Source organism: Sapajus apella, unplaced genomic scaffold, assembly GCF_009761245.1.
Source record: "Sapajus apella isolate SASKATOON/1434 unplaced genomic scaffold, GSC_monkey_1.0 scaffold25, whole genome shotgun sequence".
NCBI lineage: Eukaryota > Metazoa > Chordata > Mammalia > Primates > Cebidae > Sapajus > Sapajus apella.
The window spans coordinates 17,592,051-17,605,681 of record NW_022436965.1 but is presented as its reverse complement, the minus strand read 5'-3'; the positions used below and the strand labels follow the sequence as shown (position 1 = coordinate 17,605,681).

The window sequence follows — 13,631 nt, the reverse complement described above, 5'->3', positions numbered from 1 at the left end:
TAATCCCAGCTACTCAGGAGGTTGAGGCAGGAGAATTGCCTGAACCCGGGAGGCGGAGGTTGCGGTGAGCCGAGATCGCGCCATTGCACTCCAGCCTGGGTAACAAGAGTGAAACTCCATCTCAAAAAAAAAAAAAACTCCTCAACTAAATATCCAAGCTCATTACTTATCATATCTACTTTCCATAAAACAACAAAACAAATTTTAGTCAATTTCTCTACCACTTTTAAAAAAAAATTTTTAAAAAAAAAAAAAAAAAAGACTACCCAAGGTACCACCTATGAAGTCAAGTACGCAAATACACTAAAAAAAAACTTGTTAATATATTTAGGAAATAAATGTAGGAGTTCAAGAAATAAGTATTATAATAATAAGTAATAAAAGTAATGTTGAGACTCTTCAAATACAGTAATATTTCATTGTCTAAAGTATGTTTACTCAGTAAACTCAGCTACCAGAAACATCCTTACCAACTAGAAAGTAACACTACTGTTACTAATACTAAAATCTTTAAGACCCAAAATAGGAACTAGCACTCCTGCAATTTAAACAGGTACTCACACTGAGCCTATTTACACTTACTATAGAGAACTCTAAAAGTCTTGTTTTTCTGATTTTTAGTGCTCTGCAAATTACAAACAAAATATAAAACAAATTGGAGAAAGTTATAAAGGCAATGAGAAGTGATAACTAATATCCTGAGAGAAAGAAAAAGAAGAAAATTATATGTGAGAAACAAAAATTCAAAAGCCATCATTGTCTGAAACAATATACCTATTAGTTCCTGAAGTAGGCATAACAGCACAGTTTGTTCTATGTAATTATTATATTCTATTGGCTAAGATATGTGCAGTATGTTTTAGATGGCATTCAAAAAATATTACATTTCATATTTTGGAAGGAGTGACTTCAGTTTTGAGAAAGATTTGCATATGAAAAAAGATGTAATTTTCACTAAAAACTACTAGATAAATGAAAGATGACAATGTTAAAATCATTACAGATTGTAGCCACCTCTGCTGGCCTGTATGTGCATGAGCATGTGTGTAATGGCTCTTTCTCCGTGTCCTTGGAACAATGTTCTGCTAGATATTCTACTTGTTTCTTTACCTTTCTCTTTCTTTCTTTCTAGCCGGAGACCACCCCCATCACCAACTCGTCCCACTATAATCCGCCCACTAGAATCCTCCCTGTTAGACTAAATGAAGTGTCTGGCATGGCAATTAATCACTAATGAATTATGTGAAAGCAACATATTTGATAACCGTTGCAGTAAATCATGAGTAGTCGCATGTGTGGACATCAGTAGGCAAGTAACCAGTTTTACTAATGCATTCATCACTCATCTTCATTGCTTATGGTATGTCAAACCTCTGGGGTTTGACTCTTGAAAACTGCTGACCTTTAGAGGCTTTATATGTTGTACTGACCAAGGTAGGTTTGTATAGCAGCCCTATATTCTGGGGATTATTTGCCTACCATGGCATATATTTGAAATTGCTTTGGATAAGTTTTCTAGCTATCTACCAGGTAGCTCATTAAATATAATTCTTCAGATGTGAGATAGTGGGCTTAGACCTAAGCCATACATATTCCTTTTCCCACATTCTGTTTAGGATGACAGTAATTCTGTTGTCTATCATTAATGCTACCACCTACTCCATAATTACCTATTTAGCTCCTCTTTTCTTCCTCTTTATTTTATAAGACTGCTAGGAAGTGATTTTTTTTAAATTAGGATTCCTTAAGAATAAACTTTTCCAGAAGCACGAGGTAGTTTGCAAAGGAAAAGTCTGCACTGTTTGCTCTAAAGAGCTTCTCCTCATTCCAGTGTGTTTTGCTTCATGCTAGAAGCATATGCAACAGTGAATCAAAGCTTCTTTTTTTTTTTTTTGTTAGTCAATAAATTTGGCTAATTAGTTTCAGAGTTCAAGGAAGAAGCAAAATATCACATCTCTAGTAGTGTTGGGAGAAATATAATTTCTTTATTTATATTCACCTCGTGGTAGGTTATATTGAAGGCTGACGTGGAGAATGTTTACTTTTCTAATTGCTCTAATTTTTGGCATAACTAACTACGCTTTGATACTAACTCCAGTTTTACCATTATTATTTTGGTTAGAGAAAAAAAAATTCACTCTTTACATGCTAATTTGTTACCCTGTTATATAAGAATTTATCCTACCTTTGAAACAGGTTCAGTGTAACTTTCTATCCATTCTAGGCTTTCTTAATAAATCTTGAGGCTATGGGATAATCACATTTAAAGGTGGTTCCTGAAATGAAGTAGAAGATGACATGGGGTAAGAGCAGAGCTCACACTTTTACAGTTGTACTATTTCAAAGTCCCTATCCAGGTCATTCCAGAGAAGGGTATTGAAACATTGAGATCTAAAGCAAATTTGCAATTTCTTAAGATTTCTAAAATTTACCAGAACAGTTTAGCCTGGGGGTTAATAGTTCAGTCTTGAGGCTAAGTTTTGGTCTACCTAGGACCAGATGATTCACATGTAGGAAACAGCCAGAAGCCAACTGGAATTTTGTGTGCTAGCTGTCCCAGACAGCAGAACAAGTATTCACTGAGTGGGGGTGTCCCATGACACTATGTCATATTCTACAAAAGTAAATCAGGTTTCACCAACTGAAATGTCTCCCTTTGAAAGTAGCAAACATGATTTGTATGTTAATTTAACTTTAATTTCCTGTGTAGTTTATACCCAGAGCAGATACTCATAAAGTATAAAGTAAAAACTTTTAACCATTATTAAAAAGAGAAGTTACCATGTCGAATGGTGTTGTATTGAACTTATTCTAAAGCTTACAGCTAGCCCACTGATAATTGGTAAAAATCAGAAAATACAAGATTTACATAAAGGGCATTTCAACTTTTAAGGTTATAAGTGATTGTATAAAAACATCACAATCCTAAATCCTCTTGTATCTCACCACCAACCCCAAACTGGGGAAAAAAAGTTAACTCTTTGTGAATGGAACCAATGTACAAGATACATAGCGTATTTAAAAAAAAAAACTGTCTCAGCTAAATGGAAAAATGTTAAGCAAACTTCCATAGTAAAACAAATAATCTTCAGTGAGATCTTTTTATAAAATTTCTTGTTTTTAGGATTCCCTTTGCTTCTTCCTTTGAATTCGCTAAAATAGGCAGCTAACGGATTATATACTTCAGGGTTTGGCTTTGTGCTAAATGTGGTTTTGCGTTTTGCTGTATTTCAAAATTTTCCTTCCGTTAAAGGAAAATATTGTGAATAACCACTGGTGTGTTCTTAGATCAGCACAAACCATGTCAAAAAAAATTGGAGATTTTTTTTCCAATTTTCTTTCCACTGATCTTAGGCAGTAATAAACAATGGCATTTGTAATCTTTGGCATTTGTTTTTAGATTATAGTCCCACAGTTGCACTGTCCCAATTGTCTCCCTTTGTGGGTACATTTTTTTGTTCTTTCTTCCTAAGTTATTTCTAATAGAACCCAGCCTACTGTAGAACTTCAGCAGTGACATTGGAGAATATTTTTAGTTGGCTGCAGTACAATGTCATATTATTAGTATGGATCTCATTTCGCAAAGGGTTTGTATTCTGCTAAAAAGAGATGCCAGTGTTGAATGAAGTCTGAAACTCTAGGATGTGCATAGTTTGACGTGCAGCATGCACACCAGGCCTTAAGATGGGAATGTAGCTTAATGAGCTTTCTGTTTCCCATACCATTTCTAATCTTTTGTGTAATTTCCTCTTAACTGATTGCTCTGATATTGTAAACACCATAGATGTAGCTCTATCATGTCTAGCATAATAAAAATAAAAAAAAAAGTGTTTTTAGGATTTGGGAAAATAAACTGTAAATGTTTATTTGATAGGTAAATACAGTTTTATTGTCACATGCTAATTATTGCATGCATATTGACTAATTGGAATAACCATTTACTCAATTATGGACAGATAATTGAAATAGTATTGATTTAGAACAGGTATATTGTATTTCTAAAAATCATCTACCAAGGTTACTCGTCTGACTATTGTTTTTAGGTGTGTTTTATAACATAGACGAGCAGTAGAGTCTGTTTATTAGCAAATTTCCTATTTGTTCCAATACAAACTCACTTTACTCTAAAGTATATTAATGAAACCAGTTCCTGTGATGTAACTATAAGCCTTCTGGACTTAGAAGTAAAAAGTGGTCACATAGATTAATTTTGTGACTTTTTAGTATAGACTGTAGCCATAATTCTCAAATATGAAATGGGACCTAATACCAGTATGTGATAAATGTTGATGTCTTCTGTGTACAAACACATTTTCTATGCATGTGTCTCTGTGTATATGGTATATACCTAGTAAGTATGTTTCTGTAAGTACGTGTATTTTATGTCCATTTGAGTAGGTAGGTTTAAAAATACTTGTTAAAATGTCACAAGCATGAGTGTGATTGTATGTGCATTGTGTGTATATATATAAATATATGTATATGTATGATTATAAATATCTATGTATACATGTAATTAGTATGTGTGGTATCAGTATATTTTTAAAACTGTTAATACAGCAGCTAGCTTTGGATGATCTGCCATAACACGTGACAACAATGGTTCATTTCTCATAACATGAGGTATATAAAATTTTCTAACTCTAGATTGTAGTCATTTTGAGGGGCACAAAGCTCATAACTTCCATGACAACATGGCAATATCCATAGACATTTGTATCTGAATCTGAAGCACTTCTGTCTAAGAAGGAATCACCAATATTTTTGGATAAGAAGTAAAACCTCTGGAGACCTAGCTTTAAGATCTCTAATTGGAACTACAAATTATTTTTGGATTGCTGAGCTGAATCTTAAAAAGCTAAATTGATCTACATAGTCATTTTTTCTCTATGGTAGAAGTAAAAAAATAATAATAAAGGGATACAGCAACATGAAAGTAGTATATTTTTCTGAGTAAATTTGCTAAAACTGTAAGGGAGAAGCTATCTAATACCTGGGAGGTAGGTCATCTAGTTTTTCAGGTAAATATTTTTCATTTGGCAAATGGCATAATTATTTGAAAGCGATAGGAATTGCCTCAAAATGAAGAATAAAGCCTAATAAGTCTGTAACTGCTGAACTCATGAAAGATGATAGTGTATAAGACTTAAGCTATGAGTTTTGTGTCATTTCACTTAGAGGACTACTATCTGTGAGCTCAGAGTTTAATGTAAATGAATCTAGATGATTTTGGAGAAATGATTATTAGTTCACCAGATCGCTCGTTACATTCTAAAAGGCTCAAATGTGTCTCCTAGATAACCTTAGTCATCCTGTCTAGTTGGTATGTTTAAAATTATGTGGTGCTGTGTATGTGAAACTTTAAGAATATTTTTGAAGCATATGTATTATTTGCATTGCTATTTGCGTGTGTGTGTGTCTTTGTATGTATGTAAGAGTGTGTGTATGTATGAGAGCAAGAGAGAGGAAACTCAAGGAAGAGTCTTCTGTTTGTCTTAAGACCTGTTCATACTGGTATATTGGTGATACTTCTCACCTCTGGTCAATGGTTTCACACATGGCTCAGCTCAAGTCATTAATCTCTTTTTAATTTTTACCCTTGAATTCCTTAAACTTTGCTCATTATGTAATTTTTTAAAATTATGATAAAAAATTACTCTGTCTAACCTCTTGCATTGTCTGCTACCAATTTGTTAAAAATTATTCCCTCCAATCAGCAATTCCACACTATTACTTGATTTGTGTTATAATTCCTGTGTACAGCCTTTGTTTTGCTTGCTTGTCTATTTTTACTTTCCCTTTTTTGGGTCAAAATTCTCTTTTGCTTTTTTTGAAGAAGGAATATACAGAAGCAAAATCTTGTCTTCTCTGTTGATTCTTTAATTAACATGAGCCAGATACTTTCCACTGTCTTCTTGGCACTTTCAGGATTTCTTAATGCTGATATATGGACTCTTTGAATGGAATTTTTGAAGCAAAGTCCTAAAGCCTGTATCATTCTGGAAGGTCACATGTACCTATTGTGAAAATGTGAAGCTGTGTTTCTGAAGCTGAAATAAATTATAACATTTGAAGGACCCCTTTTCCTCATTCTTGTATATATTTGAGTCATGTCTATGCATTTCAGTAATACCTGAGTCCTCTAAATATTTATAATTGTTTTGATTAGATTGTCCCAGAGTTACCAAAGTACAGAATGGATAGCATTTTGCATTTTTGTCATTAACTTGGAGAAAAAAGATGAGATATTTTAAAGGGAACAAATTGGACAAATCAAAAGTAGGAGAGTGAGAGACATTGTGTTTCTGATTTGAAGTCATTATTGGAATAGATTGAGGGACACAAACCTTAGCTGGAGGGTATGATGTGACAGTTGCCAGGAAGCACCATGACATTTTGCTGTTGAAAAGGAAGTATTTATTTTAAAAAATCCTGGGCAGTGGTAGGAGGAAAGATGGTGTGCCCAAATGTTAGTTCCACAGAAGGCATTTCTTATAGCAAACATTTGAGCTCCTGACCCAACAGTTAGCCTCTGTTATTTGTTCATGGGACATAGAGAGGAGAATTTGCCCCTTCAGTTTCCCCAGTTTTAAGAGAATGTATTCAGAAAATCAAAGAATGACACATCTTTGTCCTAAGAGTTTCCAGAGAATAGACGAAGATTCTCTATTACAAGAGTTTTGATGACAAGTTCCTTATCAATTGACATAGTTCCAGATTGTCCCATCTAAATGCAGAAGACAAGAAAGGGAAAGGAGGAGAGGGATGTTGGTTTATTTTCTTTCTATGATCAGGGCATGCTCATTGTGAAAAGATGAACTGAAGAGATTGTTGTGTTAATGTACTCTTTCCTGTGGAAATTTCCTTCTCATATCTATATGTTTTCCATGAGTGGAACATCTATACCTTCAAAGGAAGCTTCTTATTGGAAGAAAGATTCTGGATGAGAATCATACTGTATACTTGTGTTCTGTTTGTTTTAACTGCATGATTTTGAAGTATGTTAATAATATATTCAGGATAGTTTCTAAAGATAATTTCCAAAAACAAAGAAACTTATTATAACTATTTGGCAATTCTTCATTTGTGTTTTAAAATAGCTCTGGCACCGGTGTAAACATATGCTCAATCTCTTTCCAAGATTTTTGTATTTCTGATGGAAACTTTGAATTTCATACTGAGAAACATGTTTGGTATTTGGGTTAGACTGACCTCATACTTTGCTTCAAAGCACTTCAACACACACCTGGCATGGCCACTTTTCAGACCTGTTACTAGTGTTATTTTACGTGATGGCAGCCTAATAATAGAATACATATAAAAGATATTGGCTAAAACTATAATCTTAATTCAAAATTTCCCAAAGTGCATCCCATGAGATCTTAATAAGTTTTACATACACATACACCAAGTGTTTTTTGGCCAAATATGCTTGAGAAATAATGACTAAAAATAAAATGTTTCTTTATTGAAACATTAAAAGTCTTTCTTTATTGAAAGACTTTACAGAAGCCTTAAAATCAGACTGTATTGTGAATCTCCAAGAGACGAGTAATGTCTACATATTTCTCAGACTTATTTGACGATAGAACATCTGCAGAACTAGTGTCCTGAGGCACATACCTTAGGAAACTCCTTCAGTGGCTTTAAGCCAGAGGAAAAGCCATTGAGTATGATTTCCTCAGTACAGACTCTCACTAACAAAAAGTTGGATGATAAAATCAAATGTGACTACTCAGGAGGCTGAGGCAGGAGGATCAGTTCAGCCTAGGAGTTTGAGACCAGCTTGGCAACATAGCAAGACCTCATCTCTTAAAAAAAAGTGTTGTTGTTTTTAATTAGCTGGACATGGTGGCTCATGCCTGTAGTTCCAGCTACCAGGGAGGCTGACGCAGGAGGATCACTTGAGCTCAGGAGTTTGAGGCTACAGCGAGCTATGATCATGCCACTGCACTCTAGCCTGGGGAGCAGAATGGGACTCCACCATCTCTTAAAAAAGAAAAATGCCAAATGTAAGAGCAACAAGAGCTCTCAACTAAGGACAATTCATCTGGAGCTCTGGTACCTTGTCAAAGCAGTTTCTGAGTCTTAAGGAGGAAAGTCACATAGGAACAGGTGGTCTGAAGGCAGTTGAGAGACATACATGCATTGAGTCTTAATGAGACTTACGTAGGACTCAGATAATTTTCTACCTTACCTTTTCTCTCTGACTCTCCAAAAAAAGAGATTCTTTAAGTTACCTCCATGAGATTATTGTGAAGGAAGGGATCCAGGTTGATTTAAGATTAATCATCAGAGAAGAATGTTGAAGAATACCTATTCCTATTGCCTTTCTCTTCTCCCTTTCCCAAGCCTTCAGGCTCACCCACTGCCCTGGGTTATTAACTTACCTAAATGGTGGGCCAAAAAAGCAAACAGAATTTTTTGTGAGTTTTTTTTTTTTTTTTTTTTGAGACTGAATCTTACTCTGTTGCCCAGGCTGGAGTGCAGTGGTGTGATCTTGGCTCACTGCAACCTCCATCTCCTCGGTTCAAGTGATTCTTCTGCCTCAACCTCCCCAGTAGCTAGGATTACAGGCGCATGCCACCATGCCTGGCTAATTTTTGCATTTTTAGTAGAGATGGCATTTCACCACGTTGGCCAGGCTGGTCTGGACCTCCTGCATCAGCTTCAAAAAGTGATCCACCTGCCTCAGCTTTCCAAAGTGCTGGGATTATAGGGATGAGCCACTGTACCCAGCCTTTTTTGTGCGATTTTAACAGAAAAGAAAAAAGAAAGAAGATTTTAACAGAAAAGAAAAAAGCTATAAGGAAGACCTCATAAGAGACCTTGTCAGAAGAATGTCACCATAAGACCAAATTGCAGCGTTGACATAGAGCCAGGAGAATGTGGATAATTCATCATTCTTGTTAATAATTGAGTCTTTTACATATGACTTATACCCATGTTCCAGATACAGCATTTCCAATCTCCTTTACCTGTTTTGGCCAAAACATTCTGCTTTGAAGTTATTTTTCAGAATGCTTAAGAAAATATAACCTGAAACTATAATCTTGATTAGGTAGATGTGTTTATATGCTGAATACTAGTATGAAGAGCTTAAGAATTTGTTAGCAATTCAGTATTCCAAATTAGTACTGCAACTTTCATATGGAAGTGGTAATTATATGAGGTACCTTTGTAGCTCTACATGTAAAAAGCTCAAATATTTGCAGCATTTGCCTTTAAGCATTTCGCCACTGTATAATATAAAAATTCTGCAAAAGAAAGAGCAAAAAACCCAACTGCCCATATCCTCAGTAGAACTAACTTTGACCCAGTAAATGGTGTCATCATCAACAATGCTTTTTCAGCAATGAGAGGAAGGTTAGATACACTAAAGTTAACATGAAAGAAAAAGCTGTCTGAGGATATAAATGTCACCCTGATGTTTCAAGCAAACATTCTAGCTGTCAGTGGAATATATTCCAAGACATAAAGTTTCGGATCCTGTTGCTCGATCAGAACACCAAACTAGCTCAAACAGGAAAGTGTTTTGGCATATGCTAACAGAATGTCCCTTTAGCACTGCGGACTTGCTGTTCAGTTTAATGGCTCACCTCCCCACCCTGCTGAGGTAATTAAAGTGTTCTAAAGCCCCTTCAGAACTCAAAAATAGTTTCTGTTTTCTGGGCAGGTGATAAATCTTATTGAGCTCTACAGAAATTTAATTACACTTTCTTCATGGAAACACCAGGGATAGCCATTACCTGCATCTCTAAAGCTAAAGCTTTGCAGACCCTCGAGCCCCTGCCCCGGCCCCGCAGTTGAAAGGTTAGGTACCAACAACAAGTTCTCCATCATTTAAATGGATGAGAGGCCCCTTTAGTGTAGCCAGCTTAAAGTGGGCTGAAGAAAAATTGATTTTGGACTTTGGGGAAGGTAAGATCATTTTTACCACTGCCCAGAAATAGAGCAGTCCATTTGGCTCCATTAACATCTCATAGAAAATGAAAAAGAAGTTTTTCTGTGTTTGTTTTTTATAGACTTCATTGCTCCACTCACTGAAGTGTTACAAGAATAGGATGGAAGTGAGTATGTTGTTGAATACATGGATAAGAAGTCAAAGAGAGTAGGGTCTTGAGATAACCTCACCATTATACAGCTTGCTATAATGTGGAGTTCGTTAACGATTTGGTCAGAAAGGGGAAATTAAAAGTATAGACTTCTGCCAGAAACCAGACGGAAAGCTGTTCATTGCAATGTAGCATTTACTGTATTTTCTCTAGCTGCAAATCATCTCTCTGCTGAACGCCAGAAACGCTGATGTCAAATGAAGCACAACTTAGACCCTCATTTCATTATCCGTGGGTTTGATGAAATGCAAGCCAGCCCAGGGAAATGGAGAAAGATCCAGCCGACCAGATTTCATTTGCCCTGGGCCCACTTCAGAATAAATCAGAATTACAGTTATACCTAGCTCTTAGACAGAGGAAATTCCTAGAAAATCCTGGGGTCCCCATGGACCAGACCTAACCTCCTAGTTTCTCTAGGCCTAAATCCAGGCTATTACACATCAGGACTACTCACCTGGAGCAAATTCTGATTTACAAATCCTTTTTTTCTGAGATCAACCTCTGGCATTCCCTGCATTGTGATTATGTTGCTCATTTAATCTCTTGACACCTTCTAATTTACCTCACTTAAAAAAAATTTCACCTGCCATTGTCTACATCAACTCCCTCTCCCCCTATGGAGATATCACAATACTCATTGAAATCTTTGGAAATAATTGAGTGTCACAAAATCAGGGTTGGGAATCAAATATGCAAGTTATAAAGGTATCTGGCTCTGGGACTAGTCCCAGTTCTCCTAAGAGTACATGGACTTGTCATTCCACGGTGCAAAATAAGAAGCTTTTTGAGTGAGCTCAAAATGGCTCATAGCTAGCACATTGCTAATAGTCAGGAAAAGTCCTGGGAACTGCTAACTTAGCCATGTGATGTCCTTTCATTTCCCTTGCACGTCTGCATGTTTTTATGTGTGATTTGAAATTGACTTTTGTGAGCTATTTTTTCATGCTATTTTTAAGGTTTATTTTATAATTTAAATATTGTTTTCTTCCTCTGCATCCATGTTTTGCTTTTTGTTACTTTGTTTTGTTTTGTTTTTACTAGGCGACCCCCTCCTGCAGTTCCAGGACGACCATCCTAACCCCCATCATTCATCTCCTTTTGTTTTCAGCAACATGCCTATCCATGGTATTTAAAAGCTATTCATTTGCACTATATGTCATATGTACATAAAAACTTTTATTTTTCATCCATGTCTATAATAAAAACCAAGTTTATTCTATATAAAAATGAAGTGTGCTCTATTTCTCTTTTTTTTAAAAGAAGATCTAAATTTAAAAAAGAATGTGTTTCAACTAAAACAAGGTAAGGTGGATATATTATGTGTTCTTTTAAGGAGCTTAATCCAAATGTTCTTAAAGCAATTGTGATTTAAGATGGTCTTTGGTAGAGACTAATAATCTATCTTCAAGTGAAATTTCTGTCCAGTAGAAGAATAAAAAGAAAAAGAAAATTTATGGATGTCTAGAAAAGACACAGAGACTAAATAATTTCAATCCATCTCCAGGAATCCCATTTTTACTTCTTATTGCACCAAAATATTTTTAGAAAATATTTTTTTCTATAACAAATTCTTATTGTTTTTCTAAACACTCTTGTAGGAGATAAAATGTAAGATCATGGAAGAAACTGTAGGGCTAAAACACATAAACCTCATAAATTCTATATGGCAAATTCAAGGAAGAAAAACCATATCATTCAGAAAAAAAGTAAGGCAAGGAAATGTTGCCACTTTGAGAAGAAAAACTCTTCATGATGTCAGTAAAGCATGAGAAAAAGGGAATCCATATAAGTCTGAAGGAAAAAGGAACTTTTTTTATTCCTCTATCCTCAAATGGTAATTCTAACACTAAAAATTTAAACTATAATTTTTAACAAGCATCCCAAAGATGTATCTAAATAAAATGTTTATTATTAAGGTAATATAGTAAATTTCACCAAATATGTGATCTGAAGCCTTCCCAAAGGTTTGAGATTTAATTCAAATTTTATTTTTTGAATGTACGTGGCCTAAATTGGAACTTAAAAGTAATCCTTCTCAAATGAGATCACTCTGAATGTTCTCCCTTTCAGCATATTAAGATAGAAAACTACAAGACAAGAGAGTCAAAGAATCATTCATCAGTTCTATTTACTTCACATCTGACCTAGGTAAGCCCTGGCAAAAGAGGTATGTGGAAGATGTGGGTAGGAACCCGCAATTGTAAAAGGGAGAGTCCTCATTAGTAATGCTCTTTCTTTAGACCACAATTTTTTTTTTAAGGATTGGGTTCTCCACTCAAAAATGAAAAATCAGTTTCTTGGTTTAAATATTCCTATGGCATGTTACATTTTTTAGTTGTATCCCGAGTCCTGTGACTACCACTTACAATCAGTGGCAACTAAGAAAGTTCAAAGGCTGCAAACCAAAGCATCAGCTGAAGCTCTTGTATAGCAGGAAGGGATTGAGTTGAGGCAAAATAGCACACAGCATGAAGTCTTTTGTCCTTCCCTTCCCATCTTCCAGGCATTTGATCTTTAAATCAATATTCTTATTGGATAGTGTTCTTCATTCCAATAGACAAAATGTACCTAGATGATTTCATACCACATCTCCACATAAAAACAGAAGTTGTCAAAGAGAAGGTTTTCTTCAATTCATTTTGTCTTAAACATGGACTTATTTTTATATGCAGTGTTACACAGTTTAGATGTCTAAAACTGAAATTGACCTGATGAATGATGAGAAGGAAAGTCATAACAGAATGAAATGATAACTTTACTTTTCTTTAACAAAGAAGTATGTTCCCTTCCTTGCATTCTACAGGCAAGATAAAAGAGGGTAGGGGAAAGGGATAAGGGGGCAGCCTGGAATGAAATTAAATTATGCTAAGGTTTGTTAATATGTATTTAGTAAATAGTGTTTCTATGTTTCATAATGTACCTTTCCCCAACTCCTCCTACCTCCACCTCCATGCCTCATGTTTAATAGAGTTGAAAAATTACTCCTTTCTTCAAAGTTAATCATAACTCAGGATAGTCAGGAAGAGCCAAACTATTATGCCTCTAATAAACATATTCCTTATATATTTTCATTCCTTTATGCATCAAACATTTCTTGAATTCATTATAATGTCCTAGACCCTGGGAGCACCAGAGAAGTAACGAATAAAAGTAGCTTACAAAATAGCTAAATAAGGAATTACAATGTAGTGCTATAATAAGAGAAAAGTTTGGTTGTCTTTCCAGGGAGAATTGTTCCAACTTCAGTACTCAAGCAGCTATTTGAGTTTTAGCATCCTATTATCAACTTTACCCAACACACACTAATGTTCCAGAACATGGTGATTTTGACTTCTGACAAAGAAAGGAATACTAGAACTCGTTTCAGCCAATCAGAAACTGAATTTTTCATTCTGAATGGAATTATATGATTCAAGGTCTAAATCACATAGGTATTGATAGAGAAAAAGGCATACTGGTATTGAAATTGTAAAGTGGCCTGTTTACTTTACTTTGTGTCCTAACAAAAACGCTTTG

General features: G+C 35.2%; 2 protein-coding genes across 9 annotated transcripts in view; one reads left to right on the top strand and one right to left on the bottom strand.

Annotated features, from left to right (window-relative positions):
• DNM3 (dynamin 3) overlaps positions 1 to 11,342 on the top strand; it is a 549,446-nt gene extending 538,104 nt beyond the window's left edge. For 2 of the 6 annotated variants that reach the window (XM_032291681.1, XM_032291677.1), the window contains one exon: positions 1,133 to 4,980. In XM_032291681.1, coding sequence (XP_032147572.1) covers positions 1,133 to 1,202 — 70 coding nt within the window. In that variant the 3' untranslated portion in view covers positions 1,203 to 4,980. Of the gene's footprint in view, positions 1 to 1,132; positions 6,078 to 11,156 lie in introns of those variants that run through there. The other 4 variants (XM_032291679.1, XM_032291682.1, XM_032291676.1 and 1 more) reach the window with 4 other exon arrangements.
• The window catches only part of PIGC (phosphatidylinositol glycan anchor biosynthesis class C), a 44,020-nt gene that overhangs the window by 11,959 nt on the left and 18,430 nt on the right, over positions 1 to 13,631 (bottom strand). The gene's annotated exons all lie outside the window — the stretch shown is intronic.